Raw genomic sequence first — 20,160 nt, forward strand, 5'->3', positions numbered from 1 at the left:
CCGCTGTCCGCTGGGCAGGCCCGGTGCCGTGTGGGCTTCTGCGGGGCAGCCGGGTGGGGAAGCCGGCGATGCGTGTGCGTCCGTCCGACCTTATGTGCACCGACCTCCGCTCCCGTGTGCCCGCCTCGCTCGGCTGCTTCTCGGGGCAGCTCTGGGCAAAAGCGGTCCAGCGTAAGACAGGAGGCGGTGCCGCCAAGCCGGCAGCGCAGGCCCCCTGCTCAGCTTTAAGGTGAAGATCTCACCTGCCTTTTCAGACGGGCGTCTTGAGAAAAGAAGCAGGGTGTTTGGACCCTGCTGTCTGCTCTTTGCTCTGCGGGTGTGTGCACGGCGTGGGAGTGGCCGCGCGGGCTGATCTGAGCTCTCCGCTGGCTACTTCTTAGTCAGTTACGTGGATGGTTAAAAGTTAAATAAGACCAAATAGCACCCGAGGCTTGTTAAAAAAAAAAAGAGACCCAGTTTTTAAATTTGTTTCTAACCCTCAAAGGAAACTGTTGTAACTCTTACTTATTTTTTTCTGGAATCGCCTCCATCTTGCTAAGTATTTTGTTAAGTGAATTGTGCTTTTTCATGATTTGCGCTTCAGTCGCTAGTTGCCGCTCGGGTGGGTGACGGCTGCGCTCCTCACGCGCGCTCGTCGCGCGCCCGCGGTGCCACCGCCGCAGCGGTGCTGCGGCCTCAGTCGGTCGCCGTCCTTCGTCACGCTGGCGTTGTAAACAGCGTTTTCTCCAAAAGCAGGTGTGTATCTGAGCGCATCTCCTTCCACACAACTTTAGCTCAGAGGGCAGTTGCCTTGCCTTTCACGTGGGTAATTCTCTAGCCACACTTCTCAAGAGGTGATTTATGTGCTTAGTAGTCACGTGTCCGTGGTACGACGAGGAGGCGCTAGAGGGGCGTGGCCAGTCGGCCTCCGCCCGCCCCGCCCACCGCCCAGCTCTCCTCGCGGCGGCCGCCTCTCTCCGCCCGCGCGGGCGTTCAGCGGCTGTTTGCCGAGCAGCATCCGCGCGGCCGGCCCCGGGGCACAGGCTTCCGGACACCGACGACCCACTGGGAGCGAGGTGTGCCCGGTTTCCCGGTCCCGGCGGGGCTGACGTCACAGTGGGCAGAGGCGGAGGACGGACGGCTAGCCCGTCCGCGGGGAGAGCTGTGAGAGCGCAGAGCGAGCAGGGTGGCGGGCAGGGTGCGCTGGCTCTCCGCGTGAGGGCCGCGGTGGACGCCCGCCCGCTCGGCCGCGGCAGCGCGGAAGCAGCCGAGGTGGTCCGCGGGCCATGAGGCAGGCTGTGTCCAGCGAAACGTCACTTACGGAAACAAGCGGGAGCGCGCGAGAGCAGGGGAGCGGTGCTGCCCTCTGGAGAGCCACCGCGGAAAGCCTTTCTGGGGGGCGGCAGGCAGGTGTCTGGCCTGGGGGTATCTGGGCAGAGGAAAATGCCAGGGCCCTGAGGACGCAGCACGTGCCTGGGGTATTTGGGGACCAGCTGAGAGGCCCCCGAGGCAGGAGCAAGAATGGTGAGGAGGTGAGTCAGAGAGAAGCAGGCTTCTCCGAGTCAGGCGGAGGGAGGGCTCGCAGAGGGCTGTGAGCGAGAGCGTGAGTTGTTAATACTCCTCTGTTACCGTTTAATGCCCGTGGGATCAGAGGCGATTTACATTTGTTGCTTTTCCTTGGTTAGCCTGGCTAGAGTTACCAGTTTCATCGATCTTTTCAGAGAACCACTCGCGCGAGTGTTCTCTGGTTTTACCCGTCTCGTAGTTGCTGCTCTGATCCTCCTTTCTTTTCTCTGCGCTTTCTGTTCGTGTGTTTGTTACTCTTCTCTAGCTTCTCCAAGTGGAGGCTTAGAGGATTGATTTTAGAGTTCTCTTCTTTCTAGCGTAAGTGTTTCAGTGCTGTAAATTGTGCCACATGTCACATATTTTGATAAGTTGTGTTTTAATTTTCATTTAGTTCAAAATACTTTCAAATTTCTCTTGAATTTTGTTATTTGGCTCATGTTATTTAGAAACGTGTTGTTTGATCTCGGATACTGTGGGATTTCCCATCTGTCTTTGCTGTTGACCTCTGGTTTAATACCCCTGTGCTCTGAGAGTTCTGTTAAACGTGTTAAGGTGTGTTTTATGTCTCAGAATACAGTCCGTCGTGGTGAACGTTCTGTGTGAGCGCGAAAAGAATGTGTGCTCTGCTGCTGTTGGGTGAAGTGTTCTGTGAGGTGCCAGTTAAATCCAGTTGATTGACGGGGCCTTTACTGACTCTCCACTCGCAGGATCCTGCTGGTGGTGGGAGGACGTTGACGTCTCCAGCCATACATGTGACGAGTCTGTTTCTCCTAAGTCTTCTTAGTCTTGGTCACAGGGGTTTTGACACTGTTGTCGTTAGGCGCGTGCACGTTAAGCCTGGCTACGTCTTCTTGGAGGACTGATCTTTTTCATCGTCGAACGCGCTCCTTCATCCTAAATCGTCTCCTCCGTCTCAAGGCTCCGTGTCTGAAGTTAGCACGGCTGCTGCAGCTCTCTTCTGGTTTGTGTTAGGATGCTGTGTCCTTCTCCAGCCCTTTACTTTTTAAATTTGGGGAAACTCACATCTCTTACCATTAACCATTTTAAAGTGTACAATTTAGGGTGTTGACTGTATTCACACCGTTTCTCCTTTCCACCTGTTTTCATTACCCAGAAAAATGCCCGATACCCGTTCACTAGTCACTCCTGTTGCCCCTTCCCCCACTTCCCGCTTACCCGTCCCCTCGTGCCTGCTCGCCTGCCTTCTGTCTCTAGGTTTGCCTACCCTGGGCACCTCACGAAGGAGGCTCACGCAGCGTGGGGCCTCTGCTTTGCTCGCTGAGCATACTGTGTGTTTGAGGTCTGTCCAGGCTGTAGTATGCATCGGTACTCTGCTCCTTCCGTGGCTGAATGATTTCCTGTTACTGGTGTACAGCAGGGCCGGTTTGCCTATTCATCCACTGATGGGCGTTTGAGTTGTTTCCACCTCTTGGCTGGTGTGGATAATGCTGCTGTGAACGCTCACATCCCGCTTTCAGTATGGACGAGAGTCTATTTCTCTCGAGTGCACACCTCGGGCCAGCCTTGCGAGCCGGACAGTAGCTCTGTGTTTACCTTTATGGGGAGCCGCCAGACCGCTTCCCACCATTCTACATTCCCACCCGCGGTGTCTGGGGGCTCTCATCTCTCCACACCCTCACCAGCAAATGGTACTTGTGTGTCACCAACCCCCCCCCCTTTTCTTAGAGTGATGCCATTGTGGTAGGTATGAAGTGGTATCTCCCCATGGTTTTCATTCTATTTCCTTAATGACCAGTGATGTTGAGCATCTTTCCACGTACTTGTTGGCCATTTGTGTGTCTATTCAAGTCCTCTGCCTGTTTCACAGTTGGTGGTTTTGCTTTTTGTTGTTGAGTTGTGGGAGCTCTTCGTGTATTCTGGATGTTGACGCCTCGTCAGATACGTGGTTTACAGGTGTTTTCTCCCACTCTGTAGGTGGTCTTTTAAAATTCTTGATGATGTCCTTTGATGCAAAAAGGGTTTTCTCCCACTCTGTAGGTGGTCTTTTAAAATTCTTGGTGATGTCCTTTGATGCAAAAAGGGTTTACTTTTGAGTAGGTTTAATTCAGCTATTTTTCACTTTGGTGTTAAATCAAAGACTCTATTGCCAAATCTGAGATCGTGAAGATTTACTCCTGTGTTCCCCTTTCCCAGTAGTTTTATAGTTTTAGCTCCAGTTGTTGATCCCTCCTGAGCTGAATCTTTATACCTGGAGTGAGGTCGAGGTCCAAGTTCAGCTCAACAGAGAACAGAAAGCACAGGTAAGTCAGGACTTTACTACCAACCTTACAGAAGTTAGACGTGTTGTAAGATTTATTGCTGTGAACAGTTCTACACCAACAGACTAGGTAGTCTAGGTGAGATAGACAAGTTTCTAGAAACACTCAAGAAGAAGCAGAAAATCTCAGCAGACCATCACAAGGAGAGACCGCGTAGGTTAGAACCTCCCAACAAAGAAAAGTCCAGGAACATGTGGCTCCGCTAGCAGACACCGTGCGAAACAGTCATGGGGGATTAGCACTCATCCTCCTGAAACTTCCCAAGGAGGAGGAGGAGGGAGCACTTCCTAACCTGTGCTGTGAGGTCAGCGTTAGCTGGCTGCCTAAGCTAGACAGACAGCACCGGAAAACCACGGACCAGCCGCCCTCTTGAGTATAAACGCAGACATCCTCAAAAACAGCAGCACGGCGAATCAGACGGCACGCGGAAAGGTCACCCACTGTGATCCCCCGGGGGCCTGCCCTCAGCATGTGGCTGTCCCTCCAGGGTGACAGAGCCTGGGTCTGGCTTCGTGGCCCTGCCTGCACAGATCCTTCCCGCTGGGCGGTGCAGGGAGTGAGGGAAGCCCCTGCGCTGTCACCCTGTCACCGTTTGTGCCTCGTGGTTTGGCTTTCAGTTGTCGGTGGTGGTGATGTTAAACACGTGTGGTGAGCCTGTGGGGGGGGGGCAGGTACCTCAGCTTTCCTGACACTCAGGACTGTGGGCATAAAGAACTCAGACGTGTGCAGAACCTGGTGTTTTTGAGGCCAGATTCTTCCTGTTGTCTTGCCCTCCGGTGAACCCCGCCTGATGGGGACAGGCCCCTGGCTTTGTGCTTTTGTTCATGTTGTTTTGGTGAGGGACACGGGAGGCGGGCCGTCTCCTTGTTTTCAGCCCTGCTGAAGGGCACCTCACTTGACCTTGATATGGCCACCCTCTGGACTAGCCAGGAAGCGGACACGGCCTCGGTCATTGGTACTTTTTCTGACAGTATCTGTTATGAATTACAGCATGAAATGTAACGGGCTGGTAAGATGGATTCCAGGTAAAGAACTGAAGAGTCGTATCTGGTTGGTGACATTAGAGAAAAGGAAGCCAGGTAGGGATCGTCAGTCTTGAAGCCGTGTTCAGTGGCAGTTGTTACTGTCTAACAATGGATAGAACAGTCATCTTTATAAAATCTAATGTGTGGGAAAAATGGCTGCAGAAAAACCCCACAAGGACAGAAGCTCTGACTGATAAAACCGTAGCTAGAACCCACCGCCCCAGATGTTCTCTGGAAGAGAGTTAACCCCAGTGGAAGATCTTTTAGGAGGAAAAAAAGAAAGAGGAGATTAAAAGAAAAAGAAAAAGAAACTCACTACATTGTTTAGAAAGTTGAACAGGGAATTATACAGACGTAGTGAAGTTCCTTCCAGAAAATGCTTCTCCCCTGAAAATCCATCCTTGCTGGCAAACGCCGACTAGCTTGTGCAGACTCAGACACACGTCGTCAAAGTGGTGTCCGGGGGCAGGGAGCCTTGTTGCTGAGGTCTCCTCCATGTCTGGTTGCTGCCCCGCCCTGCTCTGTGACCCAGGTGCACATCACCTCAGCAGTGCCGCCTCCCCAGCTGGGGGGGCCTCCGGTCCAGCCTGCACGTGCCTCCTCCCTGACTGGGGGGGGGGCCTCTGGTCCAGCCTGCACACAGCCTGCAGTGGCTGCTGTGTCACTGCTTGGCCTTGCAGCCCGGGCCTGGGCCTGCAGGGCAGTTTCTCATCATTTCCTGAGCATGTTGTATACTTTGACATCCTCTCCTTACATGCACTGTTCTGCTTGGACTGAGTCCTGCCCCTGCTGGCCCCCCGGTGAAACCTCCTCTGTGCAGCCCACACAGGCGTCCTTTGGCCTGCAAAGCTATCTGTGAGTCTCTGGGCACAATTAAGTATCCCTTCCCCTGCGTCGCCCACATTTGCTTATGCTACCAGAATTAAACAGTTCATCTATTTCACAAGCGTTTTGGGCTGCCTTGTGGGGATTTTGGTTAAATGACCGAGCCCTTACTAAGTGGTAAGCCTCCTACGAGGGGACTTTCCACGTTGTGTTACAGGTCTCTGAAGGGCAGAGTGTGTATTGTGTTAATTTCTGAATCTCGCGACCTGACACCTATTTGATATTCACATACGGGTTTGAGGAGAACCCACAGTAGTTTGGGGAGGGATTACTTTTCTGTGGGGGAGGGCCTGCCCACGACTGTCCAGGGAGGAGAGGCTTAGACGGGCAGCCCCTGCATGGAGGGGCAGCACGTGCCCCTGCCGTTGCTCACAGCTGACGCCGTGGGGACTGGCAGCTGAACCATAGTGTCGGGGACTGGTGCCACTTAAAGGAATGAAAACTGGAAACCAGCAGCCAGTGTTCGCTTAGATTGCAGAGCAGCATTAGGGTGTCCGTGGTCCCTGTCATTAAGATGCGGTAAGCTCGGCAGGTGGAGTGACTGACCCAGCTTAGGCCGAGGTCCAGCTCTTTCTGCCAATGTGACGTGTACCTGTGTGTTGGGGTCCTTAGGACCACCTCCAGGCGTGGCGGTTCACCGGCAGGACCTGTGGGACTCGGGTGTGGTTGTCTCTCAGCCCAGATTTCCTGCGGTGAGAGGCTCCAAAGGGAAGAGGCATACAGGGCAATTCCAGGAGTCCTCCTCTGGTGAAGCCACACGGGTTGTGTTCAATTCGTCCAGCAACGAGCTGTGACAACTTGTATGCGATGGTGTCTGCCAGGAAATTCCTTGGCGTCTCGGTGCACAGGGTTTGTGTCAGAGGCTGGTCACAGGGGCACCCTCTGCCCCACGTGTACCATGATTCCCATCTCTTGGCTCAGCATACACCTTGAGTGTTTCCGCAGACAGTTCAGGCACAGTGAGCCATCCTAGCAGTCAGGACGGCGGGGACCCTCCCAAAATCTCAGCTCCCAGATGCTCCTGGGTGCCGGGTGATGCCAGCCTTGCAGGCACTTCCTGAGGAGCCCCGCGTCGGGCCTGCTGTGTGGGCTCCTGCTGCACAGCCTGTCTGCATATCACAAGATGCTTGGGGAAGGCTTCTGGGTGCAGGCTAGAGATCCAGAGTCATTAGCTTATCTCCACGGCAGTAAGAGCCTAGAAAACGTTCCGTGTGCGTGGTGAGAAAATAAACACGTTTCAGAGTAAAGGTGTAGGACCTATACCCATATGAAGAAGACAGATCTTACTGAAAGACACAAAACCTGAGCAGGTGGAAGCATGTGTGGGAGGCTCTATACCGTGAAAGGTGTCGTTGATATGCAGATACGGTGCAGCTCCAGCAGGAGTCCCAGTGAGGTGTCTTGTTGGAATTGGATAAAATTACCTTAAGATGTTTGTGGATGAAAAAATGCCTGAGGATTGACTCCTATTCGCGGGGCAGGGGAGCCTTGCCTAGACTGGGAAACCAGGGGCCGCTCAGGAAGGCAGAGGCAGACGTGGTCAATGTGGGAGAACGTACGGCCAGAGATGCCATGACCCGGCCGCTGTTGGTTGGAAAATGCTTGTGATGTAGATGACAGAGGGCTAATGCATACTGTACAAAAGCCTTCTAAAACTTTCCAGGAAAGAACAGCAGTCAAACAGAAACACAGGACAACTGTATGGATGGGAGGCCCAAATCCTAATGGCCAAGAAACGTGGAAGTGCTCAAGCTCTTAATGGTAACGGGCTAGAAGCCAGGGCGCTTCACCCCACACGCTGGCGGCAAGGCTCTGGAAAGCGCCGTGTCGTTTGTTGCTGATGGGAGGTGGAGGAAAACAGTAGTTACAGTTGCTGGTAGGTTATGAAGTGTTTTAGCTTCTTTGGGAATCAATCTGGCAGCACCCATGAGCGTTGAAAGTAGGCCTCTCCTGTCGCTTTGGTAAGTTGGAACAGCCGCATGCACGGCGCGAGGCGGAGCAGCAGAAGCAGTGAGCTCCCATGGAGGGGAGCCAGGGAGGTGTGGCGTGGACGTGGGGTAGAGTGTGCTCTGTGCCAAGACCGAGTTCGGGGTCACAGCCATTACCTGAAGGGGTTTCCACGAGGAAGGGCACGTGGGAGCAGAAAGATGCAGAAATGCACAGGGTGTCATTTGGAAGTAAGCAGCTGAAACCCCCACTTTACAGGTACACATGTGTGCTGGTACATGTCTGGGTGGGGTTGAGAGCACAGAGGAATGTGGAAGGACAGGTTCTAGAGAAGGACCTCCAGAAGTCACCTGGGACGGGAGGTGTGGGAGGGCCCTTTTCATTCAGCTTTCTTCCTGCTGCTTTCCTAGAACTCAGACCTGATGACGTGAGCTTCAGCAGCCATCTTCAGCCCTGAGGCGACCTTGATGGTGGAAGCCACCCACAGACAGTGGCAGAACCTGGTTCCTGTCACCCACGGAGCCATCCCACTGGCCCTACCTGGACCGCCCTCCTCTAGACTTTTTTTACCTGAGAGGGAGGTGAACTTTTTAAAGCCTCCATTGTTTTTGGTCTGTGTTACAAGCAGCCAAGCATAGTTCCTGTTTGATATAGTACGTACTTTAAAAAAAAAAAGCTTGAAAATTAAAAGAATACACATTCAGTCAACAAAGTGCTCAGTTACACGAGGAGTAGTGACACTCATGGCGGACCATGCACATGGCTTGGTCCTGGATGAAGTGTGGTTGTGCGTATTTTTTCGGACCTGCCTGAATTCCACATAACTCTTGACCCCTTGCCTCCCACTCTGAAAAGCCCAGGCTTCCTTTTAAGAGCACGGACTCCAGGTCATCGGAACTCAAGGGAGTAAATACTAAGCAGCTTGTCTCTCCAGCCTGAAGTTACCCTCTGCATTCAGGAACACGAAGGATGGGTCCGACCCGGGCCCTGCTGCGCGGACACCAGGAGCCAGGAGGGTGAGGTGGTCCACCAGTGGGCAGGTGCCGCGGGAGCTCTGCCTGCAGACATGTTCCAGGACACCCCCTGGTCCTGCTTTTGTGCTGGAACGTGATCGCAGAACATTTAAGCTGAAGAGAGGGATGCTGTTACAACCTCAGAGGAGGGGTTCAGTGTTGGAAGCCGTTGAGCAAAGACTTAGAGGAGCCTCACGTTGGGCTGAGCTGTTTAAGCCCTGCAATTGGGGGGCGGCACATTTTCTACATTTATAATATTTTCTTGCTTAAATTGCATTTCATAATGAGCTACTTAGACGGTTCAGCAAACCCAGTCTCCTAGACTGAGACCCGTGGAGCCGCGGCGCTGCCACCTAGCCATTTCCCATGGGGTTGCAGGTTTTGCCCCCACTGCTGGCGGTCCTGATAGCAAAGCTTTGGAAGCTTTTCTAAATGCTAGCTTGCAAACGACTAATAGTAGGGAATACCTAATAAATGAAATAAAAAAGCTGAGAAATCATGATGAGAAAGCAGAACTCCCAACTTTATGGAAGCATTTTTATAAACATTGTGGAGAGTTATGTAGGTTTTATTGTTTGTATATTGTTGGTTATTTAGTTTTATTATAGAATAACTTGATTTTGGATTTTATAATGTGCAAAGATATTACTAACTCTTTTTGATGTTCTCTCCTTTTTTTCATATAGCTCTAAATAAGAGGTTATTTTTTAGGTGAGGTATAGCTTATACACTTGGAAGCATACAGGTCCGTGTCACAGCTCAGCGAGAGCCGGAGGATTCACGCGGCCGCCCTGTGCTAAGGTAACAGACTGTTTCCATCCCCACGGGAAGCCCCCACGCACACGGCAGCGCTGGCTGCCCCCTCTCACGGTGGGGGGGCCCCGGCCCCCGCGGCCCTGGTGCGGATGGAGCCCGCGGCGCCGGCGCTGGGGCGCGTGCGTGCGTGCGAACTGGGAGCTGGTTCTCTGACTGTTCACTGTACAAACACACCAGTTGTTTATCCTCTCTCCTTCTGATGGGCACGTGGGTCGTTTTCACTTTGCGCCCATCATGAGTACAGTTGCCACGAATAAGTCTTCACAGACGTGTGTTTTCATCTCTCCCGGATGGAAGCCTCCGAGTGGTTGGGTCAGGGTCGCAGAGCAGAGGGTGGTTTAGCTCTGAACACCACCGGGTTTTCCGAAGTAGTGGCTGCTTCGCGTCTTCTCTTCCCGTGTTCTTTAGAATTCTGTTCACCCCTCTGAGGAGTTACTCGCCTTTTATTCATCATTTATCTTACATTTTACCCGTGTCTTCCTTTAGGAAGTATTTGTTCAAGTCTCGTGCCCATTCAGTGGGGCTTGTTTGTGTGTTTACTGTTGAGTTGCAGGAGTTCTTTGTTTAGGATTTAAGTTCTTTGTCAGATACATGTTTCAGAAACATTTTACCCAGATCTTTCCTTGTGTGTTCGTTTTATTGTGCTAAAACCAAACAAAAATTACCATCTTAACCATTGAAAGATGTTAAGTGTATTTATATTATTGTGAAACAGATCCCCAGAACTTTCTCATCTTGCAAATCTGAACCTCTGTCCGCATTGAACACCACCTCCCTTTCCTCCTACCCCAGCCCCTGGCACCTCCTGCTCTAAGTGTGTCTGCTTTAGAGACCTCGTGTAAGTAGGCTAACACAGCATTTAACTTTTCGTGACTGACTGACCTCGTTTAGCATAACATTCTCGTGGCTCATCCATGTTGCAGCATGTGCAGAATTCCCCTCCTTTTCAAGGCTGAGTAATAGTCCGCTGTGTGGACGGGCCACGTTATCCTGCCATCCACCCGTGGGCACGTGGGGTGCGTGCACCTCGTGGCTGCTGTGAATAGTGCTGCTGTGAGCATGGCTGCAGGTACGTCCTCAGGATGCGGTTCCTGGTCCTCGTGCATGTGCACCAGAGGGGGGGTTGGCGGGCCGCCTGCTGGCTCTATTTGTATTTTTTGAGGGAACTCCATACTGCTTCCCATGGTGACTGCTCCTTTAACACCCCACCCTGCGTGCACAGGCTTTCAGTTTGTCTGCATCCTCGCCAGCACTTGTTGTTTTCTGTTTGCTTGGTCGCTGTCATCCACTGGATGTGAGTTGGTCTCTCCCTGCAGTTACGATTTGCACTCCTCTGATGATCCGCGATGCTGAGCACCTTTTCATGTGTGCATGGGTCATTTGTATATAATCTAGAGAAACGTCTATCCAGGTCTTTTGTTCATTTCTTAATTGAGTTACATGATTTTTGCTGAGCTGCAGGGAGCCGTTATACATTCTGGATATTAGCCCTTATCATGATTTGCAAATATTTCCTTTGATTCTGTAGGTTGCTTTTTCCCTCTGTTGGTTGCATCATTTGATGCACAAAAGTTTTTAAGTCTGATGTAGTCCCGTTTGTCTCTTTTTTCTTCTGTTGTCTGTGCTTTTGATGTCACAGCCAAGGACTCACCGCCAAGTCTAGGGTCACAAAGCTTCCCCCGAGGTTTTCTCCTAGGGGTTTTGTCGTTTCAGGTCTTACATTTAGGTCTTTAATCCGTTTTGAGTTATTTTTTATATGTGGTCTATTCATTTTTTTTAAGTGTCTTTAGATGAACAGTAGTTTGAGCTTTTGATGTTTATCAGTGTAAAATTTTTATTTTATGGTTAGTTCCTTAAGTTTCCTGAGAAATCTTTGTTGAAAACCAAGTCACAAAGAAGTTCTTCTGTTTTTTTCTAGAAACTTTATAGTTTTAAAAAGCCTTTTATACTTGAGTTTGCGACCGTATCAGATTAACTTCCGAGTTGGTGAGGTGAGGGTGAGGATGTTTGCTCCATGCGCCGATCTGGTTCAGCTAGTCGGAGCTTCCCGCCATGGGGGGCGCGGGGGTAGTGGTGCGGGGAGGCACCACTGGTTTCCACTCAGGGATGACAGATGTTCCCATCCAGCTGGTCAGGGCCTTCAGCTGCCAGTCTTGTCCTCTCTGGGGACTGTTTGTTTGTTTGTTTTGCTGAAAATGTGCTATGCCACCCAAGTTCACACTTTCCTCCAGCAGAAACGTGTGTCCAGTGACCCATCCCGGCCCCGGGCTGGCTGAGGTCTCCTGGGACTGGACCCCAGACAGGCAGAGACCCAGCTGACCCCGCTCACGGTCAACATCAGCTCCCCGGGACTGAGGCTCTGGCTCTGGGTCTGGTTGCTCCACACCACCCCGTGGAACAAGGGGCTGTGTTCCAGCCTCAGGACGTGGCCGCACTGGTGCACCTGCAGGGGAGCTGGGCCTGTAGGGGAGGGGGGACATCAGCTTAATATTCCCAAAGCCCTTTGTCACACGTCTGGCACAGTCTTGGTGTGCGAAACGTACTTCTGGTCTCTTTCGGGTTCCTCCGCCAGATCCTGGAGTGGGGGCAGCCCCCCCGCCCCCCCCAGCAAGCAGCTCTCGGGCCCCAGCAGGGTGTCTGAGAGCTCACCTCAGCCCCCACAGGTTAGGGTTCAGCCCCCCAAGGCCGTCTCCTGCCCCTCAGCTTCAGACCCCAGCTGCAAACCAAGGCTGTCACCTGAGCCTCTGACTCGCTGTCTGTAAGTCAGAGGCTCCACGACCCCCTCAGGTTCAGCTCATTTCCTAAAGTGGCTCACAGAACTCAGGGGAACGTCTCAGTCGCAGATACCAGGCTATGACAAAAGGACTGGGAAACCTCACTAAAACGCGGTGAGGGGGCCAGGAAGGGGCCCTCTCAGTAGTGCCCTCCCGGTCGGCAGAGCCTGCTTTGGACCTCTGGGGGCAAGTGCCTGAGTTCTGGCGGCAGGAGGCCTAGGCGCCTCCCTCCTGGTGGGCGAGCCCCGGGTCTCAGCGTCTGCGCCCACCAGTGAGCCTGGGAGAAGCGGGGGGATGCGGACGGGGTGCGTGGGGCAACAGTGTCCGGGAGGTTTCTCGAGTTGCCCTGAGCTAAGGGGACCCTTTGGGCTCCACCACACTCAGCTCAGACTGGCCCCTTTGCCAAAGATGCTCTCACTCTTGTCCCCGGCCCCTATCCCCCGAGCCCCTCCCCAGCCCCATCGGGTCGGATTCTGAGGCTGCCTCTCCCTGTGCCCCAGGCGCACCCCGTTCCTGCTCTTTTCTCCAGCTTCCTGTCAAGGAAAAACGAGAATCAATAGTCAATCTAAGAAAAAAGTGTGAAATTTTATTCAAGCCAGTCTGAGGATTATAACCCAAGAGGCAGTCTTTCAGAAAACAGTGAGGACTCTTCTGCCCGTTAGAGGCCAAAGCGCAGTTATCTAAGTTTTTGAGGAAACGGTGATGATACAGGAAAAAAGTGCGGGACGAGCGGAGGGCCGTGTCCCAGGTCCTGGCTGGTCTCTGGGGTGCGCCCCGCCGAGGTGGGTCCTTGGCTTCACGCGGGAAGAGTCTGAGCGAGCCACGGTTACTCAGACACGCGCCAGAGACAGCGCGGCCTGTCACTCGGAGGGAGCGCGGCGTGAGGGGGGTGGGCGCTGGTTTTCCTGGGCTCAGGCACCGCCTCTGCTAACAGGTGGGAGCTTATTCCAGCCACTTTGGGGAAGGGTTAGGAACTGGGCCACGGCCCGCTTTGTGACCTTTTATGGTCAGCCTTGGACCCGTTCTGCGCCTATGGGAGTGTCACTGGCCATGCTAATAATTACAGTGAGCATATAATGAAGGTCAAGGTCTGCTGGAAGTCAAATCTCCCGCCATCTTGGGCTTCAAGCCTACGGGAGTTAGATTTTCCACCATCTTGGTGCTAATTGCTGTGTCATTCCTTGAATGGCCGTGCCCTGTCCCCTTCCCTCCTGTCTCAGTGCCACATCAAAGTAACTTACTGACGGATTGCATAGTCCGCCCAGGGGAGTAGTGGTCATTGTGACCCCTTACAGGATTGAGAAGGGAGTGTTATCTCCTGAGGAACTACCTTGCTGGCACCAGGAGGAAACTTTTTTTGGCAAGCAGGCATTCCCTGCCTTCCAGGGGGACCTCGTTAACGTATAACACAGGTGCGCAAGCACACTGAAGGGGGTTTATTCCACCATTCCTCCCTGACAGCCCTCAGTTTCCACTCCAGCCCTTTGAAGTGGTGCCTGTTGCCTCCATACAGCTGCCACGGCCCCCACACGGTGTCCCCCGCCCCCACAGCTGCCCCTCGGCTGGGGGACCCTCTCCATGCCCCGGTTCTCTCAGCTGACGAACAGGAGCATCACTCTCTGCCTCGGGGTTGGAACCAGGGTGAATGCATGAGTATCTGTAAGCAGGGCGGGCGTGTGGAAGGGTGAGTGGCACAGGAGCTGGGGGACCCGTGGCCCCCCGGGCGCCTGCAGCGCTGGGCTGGGGACCTCATGCGGGAGTGCCTGTGCTTTTCTTGGAGGGCTTATGAGGGGCTCCCTTCCCTTGACAACTGTCGTGTTCAGAACGTACAGGAAGGGCACATGTGTGGTGTGGGCCAGCGTGTGGTGTGCCCTCGCCTGTGGCTGCCGGTAGCTCTGTGCGGAGTCTTCACTTGCCTGTCTGGAGGGGACCGGCTTGTGGACTGCTGCTCCAGACCCGTGAGGCTCCCTCCCAGCCTCAGGGTGGAGACGATGATCGGGGTACAGGAGCCTGACCCCGTGAATGGACTGAGTGTGGCGGGGGCAGGGGTTCCCCGCCTGCCCCTGGAAGGCCAGCAACCATGTTGATCCCTGGAACCCTGTCCACCGGCTCTCTCCTGGCTCTCCCCTAGCTTGTACCTGAGTGAGTGGTGTGATTGTTCCTGAACACTTTCCTTACAGGAACAGGTGGGCCTGGGCCGCATTTTGCCTGTGAGTCACAGTTTGCCAGCGCCTGGTCTGGACCCGGAGGGCACATTGGAGCGTGGATTCCCAGGGTCCACCCCAGAGTTTCTGAGTCCGGCAGTCTGGCAAGTTTGCGTTTCCAGGTTCCAGGTGAGGCTCCAGACCAGACCCATGCTTTGTGATCCTGCCCTAGAAGATGAGGAGGAAAAGGCAGTGGGCACGGGAGCCAGCGGGCAGGCTGTGGGCCGTGGGGACCACCCAGGGCACCCCTCCCCCTCTGTCTCTCTGTCTAGGGTGGGGCCGGGCCTCCTATTTGCACGCAGGAAGTGGCTCTAGCAAGGGTGAACATGGGGGGAGAGAGAGAGAAGAGGGTCCTCGGGATCCCCGGGGGTCCAAGAAACAACTTCCTCTGAACAGCTTGAGAAATAAAACATGAAGGCTTGGGGAGGGGGATGTGAAGTGGGGGGCGGTGGCCTTGGTCTGCCCAGGTCCTCCTGACTCACCTCCTGGTCTTAGTGCCACTGGTGAGGCCTGCCCAGTGGAGGAGCCTTGGGGGTCCTGGAACAGCTCCCAGTCCTGGGAGAGGGTCAGGGTTGGGACGGGTCCTAGTCCTGAAGGAGAAGGTTGGGGACAGCTCCCTGCTCCCAGGAGGGGAGAGAGGATTGGGGGCCACAGAGTCAAGGAGCCCAGTCCATGTGGGAGAAGCCGGTGCCTCCAGCCGGGGGCAGAGTGGGCACTGAAGCAGCCCTCCAGTGGGGCATTTGTCCCCTCCGCTCCTCAGCTGGGGATCAGGTTGCTCATTCATGGGCACCCCCCACCCCCACACTCGAGCCCTGGTGCTGGCCCGCCGACCCCTGGCTTCTTCCCTTCCTGGCCTCATGGCTTCAGGCTGGGCCTCGAACTCCACTTCCACTCCTAGGCACCTGGTTGTTGCCATGAAATCACCCCTGTGCTCTTGACTCCAGAACACAGCTATTTCCTCAGCGCTGTCCAGGTGGCATCTCAGACACGATGCACCCAGCACCTGCCACCTCACCTGGCCCCACACTGTCTCCACTTGGTAAAGAGCATCTCATCAGAGGTGCTGCTCTGGCCCACACTTGAGTCACCCTGACTCTTCCCTTTGCTTTGTGCCCCAAGCTTCAAAGTGCATCCGCAGTATGAGCACCTCTCACTTCCTCCGCAGCCGCTGTCGCCCTCCTGCCGGACCTGCAGCAGCTCTCCTGACCCCTCTCGTCTGCCTCTCTCACAGCAGAGTTTGAGGCATACCAGCCCAGCCCTCTGGGCGCTGGCAGTCACATTTAGGCTTAAATCCAGTGCCCTGACCTGGCCCCATAGCCCCTTAGCCAGCATCCCTTCTGTCCAACGGCTCGTCTTGCCCTCCTGGGCATTGTCCAGACTCCCCAAGCTCGTTCCTTCCGGGGCCCTGGCACCTGCCCAGGGTGCTTGCTCCCTGCTTAGGCTCTGCTTGAACACCAGCCCTTCAGAGAGACTGTCCTTTGCCACCCTGCTGGAAATAGCCCATCTGTCTCCACTCGCTGTTGTTCCTCACAGAACTTGTCACTCACCACCTGACACCGGAGAAGGGTTGTCTGTGGCTGCCCCTCCCCAGCAGAAGGTAAGGAGACAGGGGCCGGGTCCCCGGGGCCTAGAGAAGCGCCCGGCACAGAGCAGGCACGTGTGCTCGTGTGGCATAAATGGTGCAGTAAGAGAACTTTTAGATGTAGGAAGCTGTAAGCGAAAATACAACTGAAGCAGGACAGAGAAGGCTGGCAGAACGGGTGAGCTGCCTCAAGACAGCTGGCGTCTGCAAGGGGCGCTGAGTCTACACCCTGGGGGAGAAGCCACTGCTGAGATACCACCAGCGAAGGCCTGCTTGGGGCCCACACGCGGCTTCCTGGGACTTGCGGTGGCTGGTGGGTTGTTAGGGAATGGCTTCCCGAGAGTGAAACGTGGCTCATGCAGGCGGAGAAGGAGCGCGTGTGAAAGAGCTCACTCACCCTTGGGGAGGGCCAGGCAGGCGTTAGGGCCACTCGGGGAGCAGCCCCACGACAGACACACTTAGGAGGCTGGGGGGTGGGCAGTGATGTGAACTGCCAACAGGCAAAACCGGGCTCTCCAGGGAGGGGCTGAACTGTGTCTCCCCTGAGTTCACAGTGAAGCCCGGACCCCCAGCACCTCAGAATGTGACTGCACTTGGAGGTGGGACCTTGCACAAGGAGATTAGGTTCAAACAAGGCCCCTGGTGGGTCCTGATCCAATCTGACTGGTGTTGTTAGAAGATGAGGAAGTTCACAAAAAGAGACAAGCAAAGAGACGCGCGAGCACAGAGGGGCGGCCCCGGAAGAAGCCCTCGCTGCCCACAGCTCCCTGCGCGGCTCCGGCCCCCAAGCCGTGCCTCTGCTGTTCAGGCCCCAGGCTGCAGTACTCCTGTCAGACTAGTAGCGCACCCCCGGGCAGGTTCACTTGCTTGTGTGTAGACAAGAAGCACTTTTGCATTGTTGTCGGTTATCAAAATAACTTCTGTTGATGAAAATAAATAAATAGTCAATCTAAGAAAGAATGGAAAATTTTATTTGAGCCACCCTGAGGATTATAATCTGGGAGACAGTCTTTCATAAAGCTCAGAGGACTGTTCCACACAGTGGAGGTCAAAGCACAATTATAGTGGGTTTTTTTTTGAGACAAGGTGTTATATGTCGAATAAAGTATTGACAGTTTAACAACCCAGATCTGCACACTCAGAGTAAGCAACGGGCCACTGTGACCCCCTACAAGACTGAGAAGGAAGGGCTGTCTCCTAAGAAGCTATCAGGTGCTGGGTCGTCCTGCCCTGTTACAAGATAAAGAAGGAATGTTAAGTACTCAGGAGGGCTGGCTCACGCCCACGCACCCCGCACCCCACACACTGAAGAGGAGGGAGGAGACCTGAAGAGGCAGAGGAAGATTTCATGTTAAAATTTTTTCTTGTCTTGCTATAAAATTTTATTTCATCAGTTTCCCCTTTGACTGTTAATCTTTTGATGGAGAGCATTAGGTGGTCAAGTATTTGGTCCCTCGATGGCAGGGCGGCTGCCCCCCTGCCCTGGGTCTTCCACGTCCCTCGATGTTAGGTGTTAACAGCCCGGTTCTCTGCTTCCCTTTAGAGGGTTGTATGAGCACGATGTCTGGCAAGGACTGATGGTGATTCCATGTTGTCCAATAGGACTTACGCCACTTTTACTTTGCATGTGCGCTGTGCATGTTCATTAATTTATGGAGAAATATAGATGCGATCAGCAGTTTCAAGTTGTTTAGAGATCATCTTAATAGGAGTAGGTGATACACAGCATTGAAGGCAAGAAACTATCACTTTATGTGTTATACAAACTAACCAAAATTGACAATAGGCGTAACAGTGTTATTGGTAAAGGTGTAAGCCAAGAAGCTCCTGAACCAAACCATTTTCCTGGTATTTCCCCTAAACTGGGAGAGGACCATTCAGAGCTGAGTTACATTAGAAGACTCATCAGCTATAAAGCCCAACGTTCAGTGCATGCATCACGGCATGTGTCCCCCCAGGAGGCAGTTAGAACACCGAGGGCCGTGAGGTCCTATGGGACCATTTTTCTCATTGTGGAGACTTCCAAACTGAACAAGCTAATGGCTTGATGCCTGTCATTCAGAGCTTGCTGAGTGAATTTTTTAAAAGCCTCTATATGGTTAATGACATCTATTTCAAGTGAAGGAACAAATACCACAGCCAAATGGTCATACCTTTGGAAAACTGATCAAACCCAGTGTGCTTGCATTAAAGACAGATTGGCGGGGGCTGTTTCCAAAACTGCCTGTAGGTGACCCTGAGCCCACAGGAGAAATACATTTGGTTCATAAAGCAAAAGTGTGAACAATTTATCAAAGTAATGAGTACACAAGCTTGGTCCGGCAGCTCGGGTCAGCCACTGTCCTGCCCTGGTCTGGTGGTGCTGGTCTCAGTGCGCTGAGGCTGGGTGTCAGAAACAGGAGTTGCCGCTCATTCAGGAGAGGAGGCCTGGAGTGGGCTCTTCCACTCTGATGCAGAGTCCTTCCTCTGATGCCTTTTCCAGTACGCACGATCGCCTGGCGGCTAGTCGTGAGACATCTGACCTCCACCCAAAGACAGATACTGTGATAAACTTCAGAAGCAAACTGACAATGTCCTTTTAATATACTTCAATTAAACTTTGCAATGATGTAACAGCAACAAGGAGCCATCTGGGAGGTTGTTCTAAAGCAGTAAATACAAAAAACAAAAACAAAACCCCTAAAGACAAGTTAATGCTCCCTGAAAATTTTTTTCTATCTAAAATTACACCCATTTCTACTAGATAGCCAAATTAGGCTAATTAACTTGCAAAAATAAGACTGGTTTCAGTAAAATGGGCCTGATTACTTACGTAAATGTAACTGATCATACGGGGTCTTACAAGTTGGCCGTGTTGGAACTTTTTACAAAGAATCTCAAATTGAACTTTTAAAAGGCCTCTTAAGGCCGGGAAATCCACAGCAATGGCGTGCTGCCAGATTCTGTCTGGGACACATGCACGTTCGGGTAGGTTCCTCTCTCCTGGTGATCCTCCAGATATTTTTCTTGAGATATTTGCACCTGTCAGGAGGTAGCCTGCCTTACTCACCTGGCAAGCTTAAGAGTTTACAGTTTCTGGAGGGATCAGGTAGAGAGAAAAGATAAAATGTTTTAGTTCTGCTTACAAAGGTGTAATTTATGGTAAGTAGTAATTAGCTTGAGGGGGAAGGGTCTCCTTATATCTGGAAAACACAGATTAAAAGCCAGTGATATTTCAGACAAAAACCCCCCAAACTGTAACCATGTTCATCAGTTTACTCAGTCATATGAGACCAATGCTTGATCTTCTTTTCAGTTCTATGAAGCCAGCAGGCTTTCCATTAGAATTCTTTACTTTCTTACCCAGTTCAGCAGTGTGATTTGAAAGTGATCAGAAGTCTGTACTTGTCGCAAAGTCCTGTCTATGAATCTTCTTGAAGATCCAGCATTTTTGCAAAAGCTTCTGAGTAAAACAGTATCTGAATAAATGACAGAAGACTTTAAAAGGCATTGTTCAGGATCTGATTGCAGTGCAACTGACAGAGAAACTTGGTCACTGTCGTGATGTACGACATTTTAAGGTAATAACTAGAATTATGACTGATAATATTTTACCAGGAGATAAAAGAGATTTTTAAGAGTTCCAAATAATTTCTAGAATATCTATATGAATAAAATTTACCTATACAATATAACCTAAGACGGTTAATCACTTACTTAACAATGTTTCCCTTAAGCCTAATTAGTCTAACATGTTTCTTTGATAAGGAGAGGACATCCCCTTGAGGTGCTCCGGGGCCTTTGGGAGACCTCACAGTTAGAGGTCAAACAGACTTCAGTTAGAATTTGATCTTTGGGAAGTTTGTCGAAAATGTCAAAAAGGTTTTAAAAGACATTTGGTGGAAAAGGAACATAGGTCTCTAGAAACAATACTTAATCACTTAACCAGATGACAATAAAAGATTTCAAAGGCAGATACAGAAGGTTAAAATAGATTAATTATAAGTTAAACTTTACAATCTGTTATTAAAGTAGATTAATAGTCTAAGAAAACTTTCTTCTCTTAACAGAGAGAGAGAAAATCGTACTCCAGTTTTGCACCAGCTTATTT

The 20,160-nt window shown here is 52.3% G+C and overlaps 1 protein-coding gene across 1 annotated transcript; it reads left to right on the top strand.

The window, feature by feature from the left end:
- Positions 1 to 68: 68 nt before the first annotated feature.
- LOC135321374 (uncharacterized) lies at positions 69 to 17,676 on the top strand. The gene is made up of 5 exons (XM_064486379.1): positions 69 to 171; positions 8,600 to 8,697; positions 9,406 to 9,495; positions 14,465 to 14,617; positions 15,654 to 17,676. Exons 1-5 carry the CDS (start codon positions 69 to 71, stop codon positions 16,218 to 16,220), a joined length of 1,011 nt encoding a protein of 336 aa, XP_064342449.1. The 3' UTR covers positions 16,221 to 17,676.
- Positions 17,677 to 20,160: the final 2,484 nt, after the last annotated feature.

This window comes from Camelus dromedarius, chromosome 5 (genome assembly GCF_036321535.1).
Source record: "Camelus dromedarius isolate mCamDro1 chromosome 5, mCamDro1.pat, whole genome shotgun sequence".
Taxonomy (NCBI): Eukaryota; Metazoa; Chordata; class Mammalia; order Artiodactyla; family Camelidae; genus Camelus; species Camelus dromedarius.

Coding starts and splice junctions, on each gene's coding strand:
- LOC135321374 (XM_064486379.1), top strand. CDS start 69: ATGCGTGTGCGTCCGTCCGACCTTATGTGCACCGACCTCCGCTCCCGT. Junction 172..8,599: donor CTGGGCAAAAGCGGTCCAGC/GTAAGACAGGAG, acceptor GTAAATACTAAG/CAGCTTGTCTCTCCAGCCTG. Junction 9,496..14,464: donor CGCGGCCGCCCTGTGCTAAG/GTAACAGACTGT, acceptor CTTTCCTTACAG/GAACAGGTGGGCCTGGGCCG.